This window comes from Micromys minutus (assembly GCF_963924665.1).
Source record: "Micromys minutus genome assembly, chromosome: 23".
Classification (NCBI taxonomy): domain Eukaryota; kingdom Metazoa; phylum Chordata; class Mammalia; order Rodentia; family Muridae; genus Micromys; species Micromys minutus.
This window is the reverse complement of record NC_137958.1, coordinates 45,612,743-45,626,458: the sequence shown is the minus strand read 5'-3', so window position 1 is coordinate 45,626,458 and position 13,716 is coordinate 45,612,743. Positions and strand designations below refer to the sequence as shown.

The window sequence follows — 13,716 nt, the reverse complement described above, 5'->3', positions numbered from 1 at the left end:
GGGTAGCAGTGGTAAGAATCAGCAGTTTGGAGTAAACATTCCAGATCAGAAGAGAGAAGGGAGGTAGAGGAGAGACTTGCACCTAATATCCTCTTAAAGGCATATCCCAGCGGCTTGAAGACTTTGCACTACAGCCTACCCTTTGAAGGTTTTACTTCACTTAAATAGTGCCAAGGCTGGGTCTTTATGGTCACTCAACATCCCAACCATAGCAGCCAGTGATCTTCAAATGTGTGTGCCTGGTTGCAGGAAGAGAGGAGAAATGGTCCAGCTATGGAAGCACTGGGCATCCACTTTGCCCAAAATATGACTTACAAACCAATCCCTCTGGTGGGCAAACAGCAGTTTTATCTTCTAAGAGACAGAGTTAGTCATGTGGCATCTGTCCTCAACATAAGCCAACAGACTAAGAAGCAAATGGTAACTCAAAGCGCACACCCATACTATGACGAGAGACGCTTTAAATAATTTTAAATGTGCTTTCACAATGTAGCACTTGTAGATCCTGGTATGAAGTTCAGCTATTTTAGCATGGACAGTGAAAGGTCTCCCCTTCCGTGTAAAAGTGCCTTGAGATGCTTAAGGGACAAAAGAATGTGAAAACAATTTAAACTGAAAACAGATCGAAATCTAGTGCATTCCTTCACTTCATCTTTAGTTTCCGATATGTTGCTTAGTAACCCCTTTCCTGCTTCCAACCCTGCCCAAGTATTATGCCTTGATCCCTCTCAAATGCATGGCCTCTCCCACCCTCCCCCTCTATAGATATGCCTAAATAAATAAATACAGCCTGCTCAGTCTGTTCAGTGTTTCTTGTGTATATATGATTTCTGGCCTATAACTACAGGCCATAAGAAACACTGAATACAGGAGAGAGTGTCCGTAATGAGCCCCCTAACTGATTCTCTGCCCCTAGTTTTGTCTTGAATCTTAAGTGTTAGTGATTAGATCTGATGCAAACTGAACCAATGGTGAACCACATGCACATGTACAAGTATGTGTGTGTAAGTAGTTCCCTGGAGAGGTTACCTGATCTAAAGTGTTCTTTTGAAGATCATTACTGCCATCTGGCAGACAAGAGCAATAGAGTTCAGAGCATTGAATAGGATTAAAGTTATGTTTTCTGATATCTGAACTGGGAATAGAGTTCTGGGTCACTTGATTCTTTATTTTTTTTCCTAGCTGTGCAATATAGTATGGAATAGAATCTTAGATATATTTATTATATTTACATCTTATCATGGAGTAATTCTACAGTGAAAGGTGGGTGACTATTATCCTTTCCTCAGAAGTGGCAGGTGACCACAAAATGCTCTGTAGAAATGACACTGATCATTCACCTTGGCCTGTTCTCCTAGTTCTGACTCAGTGTTCTCTCAGCCCACCATATTAGCATAAGATACGCCCTGTTTTGCTGAACATGGAACTTGCCTTACAGATTGCACCCTATACCACCTGTTTAATTAATGGAATCTACTGGGAGCAAAACACCCCTCGCCTGCTAACACGTCAGGATGCTCAGAGTCTCCTGGCCCCAGTGAAGTCCTCCGCTGTCCCTGTGGAAGGATGTCCTGAATTACCACACAAGTAAGGACGTGTGCATCATTAAAAATGAAGGTTTTGTTGCTGTTCGTTTGTTTGTTTTGCTTTTTAACAGTGGCACCATTATTAGGAATCAAAGACAACAATGTTTCTGTATGCCAGAGAGCTCAGTTTTTAGATGGTCTGCCTGGGCGACTCAAAAGCATTTCCCAGTTACCCATTCCCTTTGAGTCTGACGTCTGACTTGTTTCTGGTTCCAAAGCCCCCTCCTCTTCAGAAATCTCCTCATAATTAATCTCCTTCCACTCTAGTTTATAACTTTGTTTAAAAAAAAAAAAAACTCACACTCTATCTAGGACCTTTTTGGTCTTGACCTTAATAAATACTTGGTATAAAACAGACATTAAAATAGTTGTTAAATATTGAGTAAGTTAATAAATATTTGTTAAATGTCTTATGTACCAGGGACTCCACTAAGCTAAAATTCAGAGAAGCATAGTTGGGCTGTTTGCTGCTCTGAAGCAAATGTCCGTGGGCCAGGAGGAACAGAAAACACTGTAACAGATCAGATAAAGTCAGCCACTAGTAACAGAACACAATGGCTGTGTCATCTGATCCGCTCAAAACTGATAAGCAAATCCCTGCAAGGAGCAGGAAACAAATTTCATTACTTGTAGCTAGAAAGGAGAGCACTTGGGATAACCCTTAAAGCAGGGGCTCCCTTAACAAAGAAAGCAAGGGGCCTTTGTCTGGGGAAACTCCTCTGTATTTACATAAGAATCACTGATCTGGAATGTACTGAGGACACACTCCTGGGTGACTCCTGGACATTCAAAGTAGTGATTCTTGATACATGCATTGAATATTCAGAAAATGCAGACTGTATATGGATAGTGAGTTTAAGATTCTAGGTTTAGTGTTCAACAATGGGAAAAGAAGTAAGAAATGAATATGTTAAATTTTATACGTGAGCAAAAACGTTAAAATAAAACTTGTTTGAAGAGTAGATATATGCTAATAAAACTCTTATCCAAGGCCTGTGCAAATGGCTCTGCTGTGTTGTTTGGGTAACAATAATGAGAAGGAACATGTTGTGTGTATGTGTTGACTATAGGTTGTTGTGTGTATGTTGACTATAGGTGCAACATTTCCCTCAGGCACGTTCAGGTCTAGTTGAATCTAAGGATGTGGAGGTGTGTTGTACAGAGACAGGTGTACCATCTCCAGTACTTATTGACAGATGACGAACTAGGCCACCTTATTCTGTCTGCTATCAAAGTTGTCTGTAGGGAAGGGATATCCTCTACCCCTTTTCTTTCTGATTCCTGCCCTTCCTCTTTTTTTCCCTTCATTATTTCCATGGAAACCAAAGAACCCCCCTGTCTTAGATCCACAGTGTCCCAGGACAGAGATTCTGAGTGCCTGAGAAATACTTGACATGCACATGCTGTTTGCTTCTAGCACACTTAACTTTTCTTCCTTGCTAGCCTACCCAAAGGCCTGAGAATTCCACTCTCTCATCTGAGTGTTGATATTATTTTCAGGCTTGTGGCAATATGTGACATCTCTGCAGACACAGGAGGGTCCATAGATTTTATGACTGAGTGTACTACTATAGAGCGGCCCTTCTGCATGTATGACGCAGACCAGCATATTATTCACGACAGGTGAGTCCGTCAAAGTTGATGCTTCCTTACCTTGATGTACTAGTTTGAATCACTCAACATTTTCCTTCTTTATGAAGGTGTGAAAGTTTGGGGTATATGCTCAAACATGGTTAAGAAATAGTGAAGAAAAAACACATTAAAATTTGAATGCTTAAGGAAGTATACATCATAGTTAGATGGGAGATGGGTTGCCAAGTGAAAAAAAAAGTTTTTTTTGAAAAGCAGTTTCATACTGGAGAGTTGGCTCAGTGGTTAAGAGCACTGACTGCTCTTCCAAAGGTCCTGAGTTCAAATCCCAACAACCACATGGTGGGTTACAACCATCTGTAATAGGATCAGATGCCCTCTGCTGGTGTGTCTGAAGACAGCTACAGTGTGCTCACATAAAACAAACAAACAAACAAACAAACAGAAAAGCAGCCTCATTCATCCTGAGATGCCTTATTTCCTCAAGACTACAGATGTATAGGTAACAATGAAACAAAAGTTGTTATGCTGTAGAGTCTGGGAACAATTTCAAGTCATATTCTGTGCATTTGAATAAAGGATGTTGCTTCTCTTAGTGTTGAAGGCTCCGGGATTCTGATGTGTTCCATTGACAATCTACCAGCGCAGCTTCCGATCGAGGCTACAGAATACTTTGGAGACATGCTTTACCCTTATGTTGAAGAAATGGTAAGGGGGCTGGTAGGTTCCACAGCGACTGTGACTTTAAGTAGAACTGTTAAGTGAGCTAATGAATGTTCTGGTCTTCTGTGTCTAAGAAATCTGTTGTAAAATAAAATGCCAACCCTTCCCCAAATGTACTATAGGTCCATTTTTAGTCTACATAATCTGTTACTTGTCTCTTGGGGACTATATCTCTGACTTCATGCTCATGATTGATTACATTTATCTCATTATATATATTTTTAAGGCTGTTTATAACACAGGGGGATGGGTGAAATTACTTTATCACCAATTCCTTTGTTATCTAGATCAATTTATATTGGGGGTATTTTTACTGTGATACAATTAATATGTCATAACAATCCGAAATACACAAACTATCACAGGATGTCAACCACTGGTGTGGTTAGTGATGGCTTATGCTGAGGTGGTGTTCATTTCCTATGACTGACTTCAGAAATGCTGTGTAATCTAGATTCTGTTCCACTTACCAAAGGAACCCTTTTTTCCATCAGGGTTTAACTTGGGTTCAGACTTACTGTGTATGTGTGTGAGTGTGTGTGTGTGTGTGTGTGTGTATGTGTGTGTGTGTGTGTGTGTGTGTTTGGATGTGTATGTGTGCATGCAGTTGTGGTGTGCCTGTGGAGGTCAGAGGATAACTTGAGGGAGATATTTCTTGCTTTCTATCGTGTGCCTGTGCAGGCTGAGTCTGCGGTGGGTCTGAAGTTGGCTCTGAGGGAATCGGTGTTAGGAGAGCACCTTTGGCAAGTGAGACTGGGCATCAGCTGGATTAATGCCTCCAGAAGGGTATCACTCAGAAGGGTATCACTCAGATCTCCATCCGTAAAATTTGCTGGTTGTAGTGTATAATCTTAATGGTTTCCCTAAGTCTGAACATTCTAGAGATGCAAATGTCTCAGTTCTTGCACGCATGTCTGGGGGAAAAGAAATAGTAAATGTCCTAGCTGTGTTTTATATTCACTTTCCTTGACATAGTTTCACTGTTGGTGAGACTGATTTTTAAAACAATATTTATTATCATTATTATTAATTGATTGTGTATGTATGTATGTATGTATGTATGGATATGTGTGTGAGAGAATGTAGGAGCCTTCAGAATTTCAAAGAATGCTTCAGATTTGTAAATGCTGTAGTGGATTTTATCCTGGTGGCAAACCTGTCTGTGCACTTTTTAACTTCAGGGCAGTTATTATTTGTTTTCCGGTGGCTCTTCTTTTTCCCTGCTGAGAATCTCCACGATTTCATCACCATCATTGTTATTATCATTTTATTTCATTGATGTTGTGGTTTTTATTTATTTTTTATTATCTAACTTTTTGTTGATTTTTTTTTTGTGAAGGTCACATTTTTTTCATATCCTTCCCTTCATATCTGCCTTCTTCTCTTGCAACATCCCCCACAAAAGAAAAAAAATCTCACTGTGGAGGCTTAGAATGCCACAGTGTGTCCCATAGTATACCCTCTTGCCCACGCTTATTGCTTGCAGATGTTCACTGCAAGCAAAGGTTGTGCACCACCACTGCCTAGCTCCCTGCTTTTCTTGTTATGAATGTATTTTTCTTTACCACATGAAGCAGTTTTAAAAACTATTTTGTGATCTTTATGTTAGGTTCTTTCATCTGTGGGGCACACAATCTGGGACTCCCCAGTTAATGTCTGAAACTGTACATGGTATTAGAGCCTTCCTCTGTATCTTCTCTATACACACACTTACGGCAAAGTTTGATTGAAAAACGTGGTTCAGTAAGAGGCCAACAACAACAACTAACTATGAAACAGAAAAATGATAATAATAATCCTATAAAGTTTAGGTCAGTGTGGTTTCTCAGTCTCAAAGTACCTTGCGGGTTGCACGCCCTTCTTGCTCTTGATGACTAAATAACAATGTCTGTGTGATAAAAGAAAGCGAGGTGAAAGTTGTAGGGCCCTGGACTTAGCATTAAGCTGCTGAAGAGCCACTACATCTGACTGTAGATCTGAGATGGCTTCTAGTGTTGCCTGTGTGGGGGAAGCATATACACTATGGATACGCTGGCCAAATGAGATGCAGAAGGAGAACATACAATTAGACCTGTTACTCAGAAGGATATACACTTGACACTTACTAATAGTTGATTTCAGAAAATTCTGCTGATTGTTTTCAGACTGTAATTGACCTTGTGGAAGACAGAACGCTGCTGTATCTTCTCCTCCTAACACTCTGGGCAAATTTGGGGTTGACATTTGTGGATTGTTTCTACCTTTGAGAACAGGTCATAGGGCAAGTGTTAATGCTGTGAATGTTATATTGTAGGGATTCTGAAAAAAAAAAGGTGAATTTCTTTTAAAGGCCACGTTTAGACTCAACTAGTTTAGATTCAAATTAAAAATTCGGTCGCATCCGTGGAGCCAGCTAGCTTAAATAAAACAAGGGTCTTTAATCTCTACTTGAATGTCTTTAATCTGGCCTGCACTTGCCCAGTGTGTAGGTCAAGGTCATTAGACAGAAGAGACTTACATAAAAGTTCACCTTCCTTTTCCTAAATCTACCATTTTTATACACCTAAGACTCTGGAGTCGGGTTGCTCTGGGCCTGGTTTGTTTCCAACACCCCTTTACCTCTGTTCTTGTCCTGTTTAAGCTTACCTGTCAATTCAGCACAGCCTAGAGACACTTGACAGAAACAAATGATTTGAGAAATTGTATCGCCCGTGGAATTGTATGGATCAGTTGGGTTTGTGGATTCTGTAGAAGGCTGTCTGATTATCGCTTGATGTAGAAACGTCCACTGTTGTCAGCATCTCTGCTTGGGCAGGTGGCCCTGGGCTGAGTTTCAAAGCTAGTGCAACATGAGCAGGAAAGACAGAAGTAGCATTCCTCCATGATTTCTTCAAACTCTTATCCAGACTTCCCTGTGTGCTGGACTATAGCTGGTAAGATAAAATGAGCTTCTTTGGCCAATATGGTTTATGACACCACAGAATGAAATTAGAACATCACCCAAGGCTTGTCATCAAAGCAATGCCACACATGGGAAACTCGGCTTTTCCTATGGCTGCCCCTCTATTCTGATGTTTCTCTCCAAACCTGCTGTCCCTCTATTTCTAAACCCCCATGCAGTTTTTCTTTTTTTATTGCCTGAATTTTTTTCTAGGGTTTACACCTAGTATTCAAAGGAGGGATAGTTTGTAAAGGCTTAGTTCCCTAATCTAACATGAAACCCCGGTGCTAGTAAGTGCATTGAGTCACTTTGGCTCCAGCGGAGTATTAGAATAGCCAGAAGTACTGGCAAATCCCTGGCTTTAAAGCATCCTTTTCAGTGAAAAATTAGTATTTTAGCCCAACTTGTGTCTCACTAAATGCTGAATATCAATCAGTCATTCGGAAGGATATGACTGGTAATATTTCTTTTTGAAATTTGTATTTATTTATTCTTCTCCTATAAAGTACATTGTGACCTCAGCCTCTCCTGCCCTGCTCTATTTTTCCCAGTGCCCCACACATCTCCTCTACCCAAGACCAAAAGGGCAGTCCTCCCAGGGATATCAACTGAATTCAGCATAACAAGATGCAGCAAGACTAGGCACAAACCCTCACATCAAGGCTGGGTGAGACAACTCAGTAGGCGAAAAAAAAGTCCCATAAGCAGACAAGACTCAGGAACCCAAAGGGGAGCATTGTTAGGACTCCCACAAAAACACCAAAGTAAAGAACCACAGCATGTATGTGGAGGACCTAGTGAAGACCCATGCAGGCACCTATGATCCCTTAGCTGTTTCTGTGGGCCGAGTTCCCCTGGTGTCCTCAGCCTCTCTGGTTCTGAGGATCCTTTCTCCACCATCTTTGGTGGCGTTCCTTAAGTCCCCCTAATGTTTGGCTGAGGGTCTCTGCATCTGTTATCAGGTGTGGGAAGAAGCCTTTCTGTTGAAGACTGGGCTAAGCACCAATCTTCTGAGTACAGCAGAGTATCATTAGGAATCATTTCATTAACTTTTATATTTGATTTTATTTTGCTCAGTCTTGTTTGGCTCTACCCTAAGTCTCTGAGCTATCCAGCCTCTGGATCCTGGCCATCTAGTCTGTGACAGGCATCAACCTCCTCTCCTGGTGTGGACTTCAGGTTAGATTAGTCACCGGTTGGCCACTCCCACAAGCTCCGAGCCACCTTTTCCCCTGAGTCTCTTGCAGACTTTGCAGGTTGTAGGTTATAGATTTTGTGGCTGGGTTGGTATCCCAGTCCTACCCCTGGAAGCCTTGCCTAGCTACAGAAGATGGATAGTTCAGACTCCATATTCTCCCCTACTAAGAATCCTACTTAGGGTCAACCTCATAGGTTCCAGAATTTTCTACCACATGAGACTTCCATATTGCCTCAGAAAAATCCATTCTGTTCCCTTTCCAGGGAGACCCATGCATCTCCTCTTGAGCTCTCTTAGTTACTTAGGTTCTCTAGGTTTGTAGCATAATTGTCCTTCACTTAAAGCTAATATCCATTTATCAACAAGTACGTACCATGTTTGTCTTTCTGGGTCTGGATTGCCTTGCTCAGAATGATTTTTTCCTAGTTCCATTTGCCTGCAAATACTATGATGTCATTTAATAAAATGTATACATTGTACTTTTATTTTATCTACCTCCCACCTCCACTCCCCAGAAACCCATAAAATATCATCCTTCTTAATTTATATATTAAAAATTAAACAACTCCGGAAGCCTATCAATACTGCCTGTATGTGTTGAGTGAGGAGCTATCTACTGAAGCATCTCACCCCTAAGAAAAATGACTCTCCCTCCTCCTGCAGCAGTCAGCTGCCAGTAGCAGTTGGCTGGGAATGAGGTCTTATGAACCCTTGCCCTATCTGTTCTTGTTCTTGCACAGGTTTTAGGCAGGTAACATAACCTTGGTGGCAAGGGCCTTTATCTGCTTGACTATACCATCAACCTCCTAGTTGTCTTTAATAAAAATTATCATTCACCGTAGTACATTTCATATAGGTGTGTGGGGGTCAATTCAGTGAATTTGCCCTAAAGCACCATGAGAGTTAACCAGTATGACTCATCATGACAACACTTGTGAGTACAAGTTTTATTAAAGGGAACAATATGAATACAAAGCTTTATATTGTGTAAAATATAATGTGTCAAAATTATCAAAGGTATGTGTTCCGTAAGAGGGAAACATGCATTCAAGTAACGTTATATAGACTGAGTAGGTGTGTGTGTGTGTGTGTGTATTTATATGTGCATACAATAGTAATGATGAAAGAATCTATGAATTTGAAAGAGAGATCGGGGAGAGGGATAGATGAGAGTTTGGAAAGAGGAATGGGAAGGGAGAAATGTTATATTATAATCTCAAAAATAAAATCTTCTACCATTTAAGAAAAAAGTAAAAATGGTCACAAGAAAAGTAAAGATGAGCAGGAACAACTGGACTTTTTACAAGAATGTAACACACATGGCTTCCAGACTAGTTCCTGACAATGTCCTGTTTGTGCCTGCAACTCCACGGTCCCAGACTTTACACTATGCCTCCCCATTAGCATTTTGGTCTTTCCGGTTCCCATAGGACTGGCCTGTTAAGCTTTGCTTGTGATAACTGGGGGCTTCCTTCCGCAGCAGCTCCACACTCTTTCATATTTCTCTACGGTCCAGATTATCATAGCAAAGGCTTCACTTGTCTGTACCCAGTAGCTTTTCTCATTGCTGTGATCAAGTGTGTGACAGAAAGCAACTGAGAGGAGAAAGGTTTATTTCGGCACGTGGCGGAAGGGGTGGGCCTGAGTGGTGGGGCATGAGGGTGCTTGATTGTATCTGGGAGGATCTGGAAGTAAAGAAAGGATAAGAACAAAGCTAAGCTATAGCCCTCGAGATCCACCCTCTGTGTCCTACACACAGCTGCACAAGCCCCAAAGGCTCCATAATCCTGCAGTGTTACCAAGTCCTCATCAGACACAGGGGCTGTGGGGCTCTTTCTTACAAATCAGAACAGGAACTGTTTTAGAGTATGCACGCTACGATATTTTCCCCTCACTTTTACTCTTGTTTTTCTTCATCAGATTTTTGTTCTTTTCTTGACTGTAGAAAGTTTTCCTCCTATAATCTATTCTGATTTCAGTCTTTCCTTCCTCCGCTCCTTTCTGCTCCTCCCCCACCTCCCTTCTTCTCAGGATCTATTCACTTTTTATCTCTTGTTAGGGAAAAGACAATCTTCTAAGGGGGTATAATGGAGATTTTATTAAATAAAATATAATATAATAAGATAAAACAAAAACTAACACATCAGAGTTGGACGAAACAAGTAAACAGAAGGATAAGAGCCCAAGAGAAGTCAACAAGAAACAAAGAGACATTTATTCACACACTCGAACCCTAGAAAACCACTAACTGGAAGCCAGAATATATATGCAAAGGAGCCGGTACAGACCTGAGCAAGACCGAGCCTGCTCTCCAGTCTCTTGAGCTCATACGAGCTTTAGTCATGTAGACTCAGAGGGCCTTGTCTTCTTGGTGCCCTCCATCCTCTCTGGTTCTCATATTCTTTCGGCCTCCTCTCCCACAGGGTTTCTGGACCTTGCTGGAAGGACTTTGATGGGAATATCCCATTTACTGCTGAGTGTTCCAAGGTCTCTCACTTTCTCCATGATGTCTGGCTGTGGGTTTCTGTGTTTGTTCCAGCCGCTGTAGGAGGAGGTTTTCCTGATGCTGGCTGAGCAAGGCCATCTTGTGTATAGCACACGTAATTAGAAGTCATCTTATTGCTACATTTTTGTTAGATTTTTGCTCTTGACTTAAAGTCTATGCAGACTATGTGGTATTACAGGGCACAGGCTTGAGGATGATAAGGAAATTTCTTTTCCCTTGGATGCAATACTTATTTGCTTACTAACTGCTTTAAAGGCACAGAGACAATGTTATATTCTGTTTCTAGCATCCCTGGTGTAATGACTTGTTTCTCTAGACCTTAACCTAAGAAAGTCCTGACTGATGCTCCTTTGTTGACCTCTGGGTGTTGGGAAAAGAGAAGGCTTCTCAGGTGTGGTGAGATATAGGCCAGGTGTGATGGCTCATACTTTTAATCCCAACACTCCAAGACAGGCAGATAGAGCTCTGTGGGTTCAAGGCTAGCCTGCTCTATAGAGTGAGTTCTAAGACAGCAAGGGCTGTATAGAGAAGCTCTCTCTGAGGTTACAGGAAGAGAGGAAAGGGGGAGAGAGGGAGGAAGTGTCTTTTGCCTACATCTATGTGATTCAGTCTTCAAAAAAAAAAAATGGACAGATTACAGATACCATTTTGAGCTCTACTTGGTCAAGTCATTATTTCTGAGTTTTGAAGTGTTTCCTTACCTATAAAACTAAGTGTGACCAAGGGGTCTGCAGTGAGGTTGGCGGGCTTGGCTGGTCCTCATGGAACAGCTTGAAGTTTTGGGATTGCACAGCGACACTCAGAGGAAAAACCATGGCTCCAATACTTGGCAAATCTAATATAATGCCTCTGTTTATGGAAGAAGGGTTTTAGTGTGTTCTTAGCAAACCAAGATGATTAAAATCGAATTTTAGTTTTAATATTAGACGTGGTCTTGCACCATTTTATTTCTTTACACGGGATTATCTATAGATTTTCACAGCCATTTGCTTTTCTATTCAGCAGCATTCAGAAATCCCCCCTTTGGTTTTTTTTTTTTTTTTTTTGCGGCTTTGTTTACCTCTCCTCTGCTGTTTCCTCACAGTTGTTATCAGATGCATCACAGCCTCTGGAGAGCCAGAACTTTTCTCCGGTGGTGCGAGACGTAAGTTATGAGAACTCCTTCTCGAGAACGTAACTTCCCTACTGTCCTTCTCCTTGTGGTATGTATTCTTTTTCTCCTTTCCTGACGTCTCTCTGTCCTTCCCACTCTCTTTCACGTGTCTCTTCTGTCAGTCACGTGTTCGCATCCCTAGGACTAAATGTTGAATATTAAAGAATTGTCTTGTGTGTACACGTCCAGGCAGTGATCACGTCCAATGGTCTATTGACTGAGAAATACAAATATATACAGAAACTCCGAGAAAGCAGGTACGTACTGTTAAAACATATATTGTTCTTTATCCTTACCTTGGATTTGATGCATATGCTTCAAGATTTCAACGAGAGTTATTAGTATTAGATTTATACAGCATGTAAATTTTGATAATGTTAGAAGTCCAAAGTAAGCAACTGCTGAGACCAGCAAGAGTCCTTTCGCTTCGAAGCAGTGCAGCCGCTGTTCAAACCGGGTGGGCTTTGGCCTGAGAGCAGAGGAGAGAAAGAAACAGTGTTGCTGTTTGAACAAACCGAGTGGGGTCTGGTCTACAAGCAGAAGACTGGAAGAAACAGTGCTGCTGTTTGAATACTTCTGTGGTTCCTCTTCAGTTCCATGTGGTGATTTCTAAATTATTTTTCCCCCAAAGGAAATCAGCACATTAGCCGTTTCTGTGGTACTTTCGGCTTGGGCTTTTGTTGAAGTTTGGGACTTTGATTTGGTCAGTATAATATTTAGCAAAGTGAGATCATGAATAGAAATTAACACATAGTGAAGAAGGCAGATGAGAACAGAAAGGTGACGTAAACAGCCTGTCAATCAAGCCAGCCCTCTGCTTCCTTAAAGGACTCTCCTGCCAGAGCTAAGAAACACTGATGTTTCTTGAAATTGCCTTGTTTCCCCACAGACTGTACTTTGGCTGGTCTTTTCACATTTTGCAAAATAACACACAAACTGAATTGCGGGGAGAAGCCAGGGAAGAAACAGAACACGTTAGGACACTAGCCTTACGTTTTTGTTTTTGTTTTTAAAGTGGTTCTTGCTACAAGAAATAAAGAGATGTTCCAGAATCAGGCTTTTGTTTTTATGTGTATGCGTTTCTTATATGTGTTAGTTTGCTTAGAGCTTCTGAATTAAATGTGGGAATGGAATCTGTTGGCATTAAACACTTGAGCATTTAATTCTTTCTCAAGAGCTCTAAAATTCTAAAAGAGTTCTAAATTCTAAAATTCAAAATGCCTGTATAGTTCTGTAAGAGAGTTTCTTCCAGGGGAGTATCATATTTGCTTGTTATTTATAATTCTGTTTATTCTTGTTACCTGGATGATTCCTTACTGGGATGTTAATGATGTGCCAAGCAGTCTGTCACTTCTTCAGTCTGTGCTTCTGATTTCCTGGGGCAGCAGAGCTGACTGGCTGCAGCTGCTGGAACTTCCTATGTACGCTCCCAGTGTCTTCTTATGGCAGGAATGCAATAATGTCGATCTCACCTAGAAAGGGAATTTACCTCACTCTTACATTCTTTTCATTGCTTAGCACAGTGACTGTTAACCTGGAATTTGGAACTTAGGGGTACTGTTGATGTGGACTGAATTGGGATCTAGGGGTGTTTTAAATGTTTTATATTGGTGCATCAAAATAATGTTTTATTAATACAAATTATATGAGGTACTACCAGAAAGAATATCCAGTAAATAGGTAGTGGTGGTTCTTTTAGTTAAATGGATGAGGGTCATAGTTAAAGGGGGTTTCTTCTCAGTAATATGCATGTGTTTCTGGGTGAAAATGGATGGGAACATTTATATTAGTATTCATTCACCTCTTACAAATTAAAAAAGCTTGGCAGTTTGCAGTGTGAGAGTACCCTAAAGCCCCTACCATCCAAGCTTAGTGTGAAGTCTTTGGTACCAGACGGTGCCCAGAGATTCATGAGGACATCTGGGAATGCCAGTTAAAAGCATTTGACAATCCCCCCCCCCACTTAAAACATAACGAAGTAAAGAATAAAGAGTTACAGTTGAGGAAGACCCCATTATTACCACGGAGGTCATTGTTTGG

The 13,716-nt window shown here is 41.1% G+C and overlaps 1 protein-coding gene across 1 annotated transcript in view; it reads left to right on the top strand.

Moving 5' to 3' along the window:
* Window positions 1-13,716, top strand: part of AASS (aminoadipate-semialdehyde synthase) — a gene marked incomplete at both ends in the record, with an annotated part of 43,344 nt that overhangs the window by 13,801 nt on the left and 15,827 nt on the right. Inside the window, 5 exons of the mRNA XM_080936480.1 lie at window positions 1,439-1,587; window positions 3,087-3,209; window positions 3,773-3,884; window positions 11,608-11,667; window positions 11,866-11,933. Of these exons, the coding sequence (XP_080792606.1) occupies window positions 1,439-1,587; window positions 3,087-3,209; window positions 3,773-3,884; window positions 11,608-11,667; window positions 11,866-11,933 (512 nt within the window). The remainder of the gene's footprint in view (window positions 1-1,438; window positions 1,588-3,086; window positions 3,210-3,772; window positions 3,885-11,607; window positions 11,668-11,865; window positions 11,934-13,716) is intronic.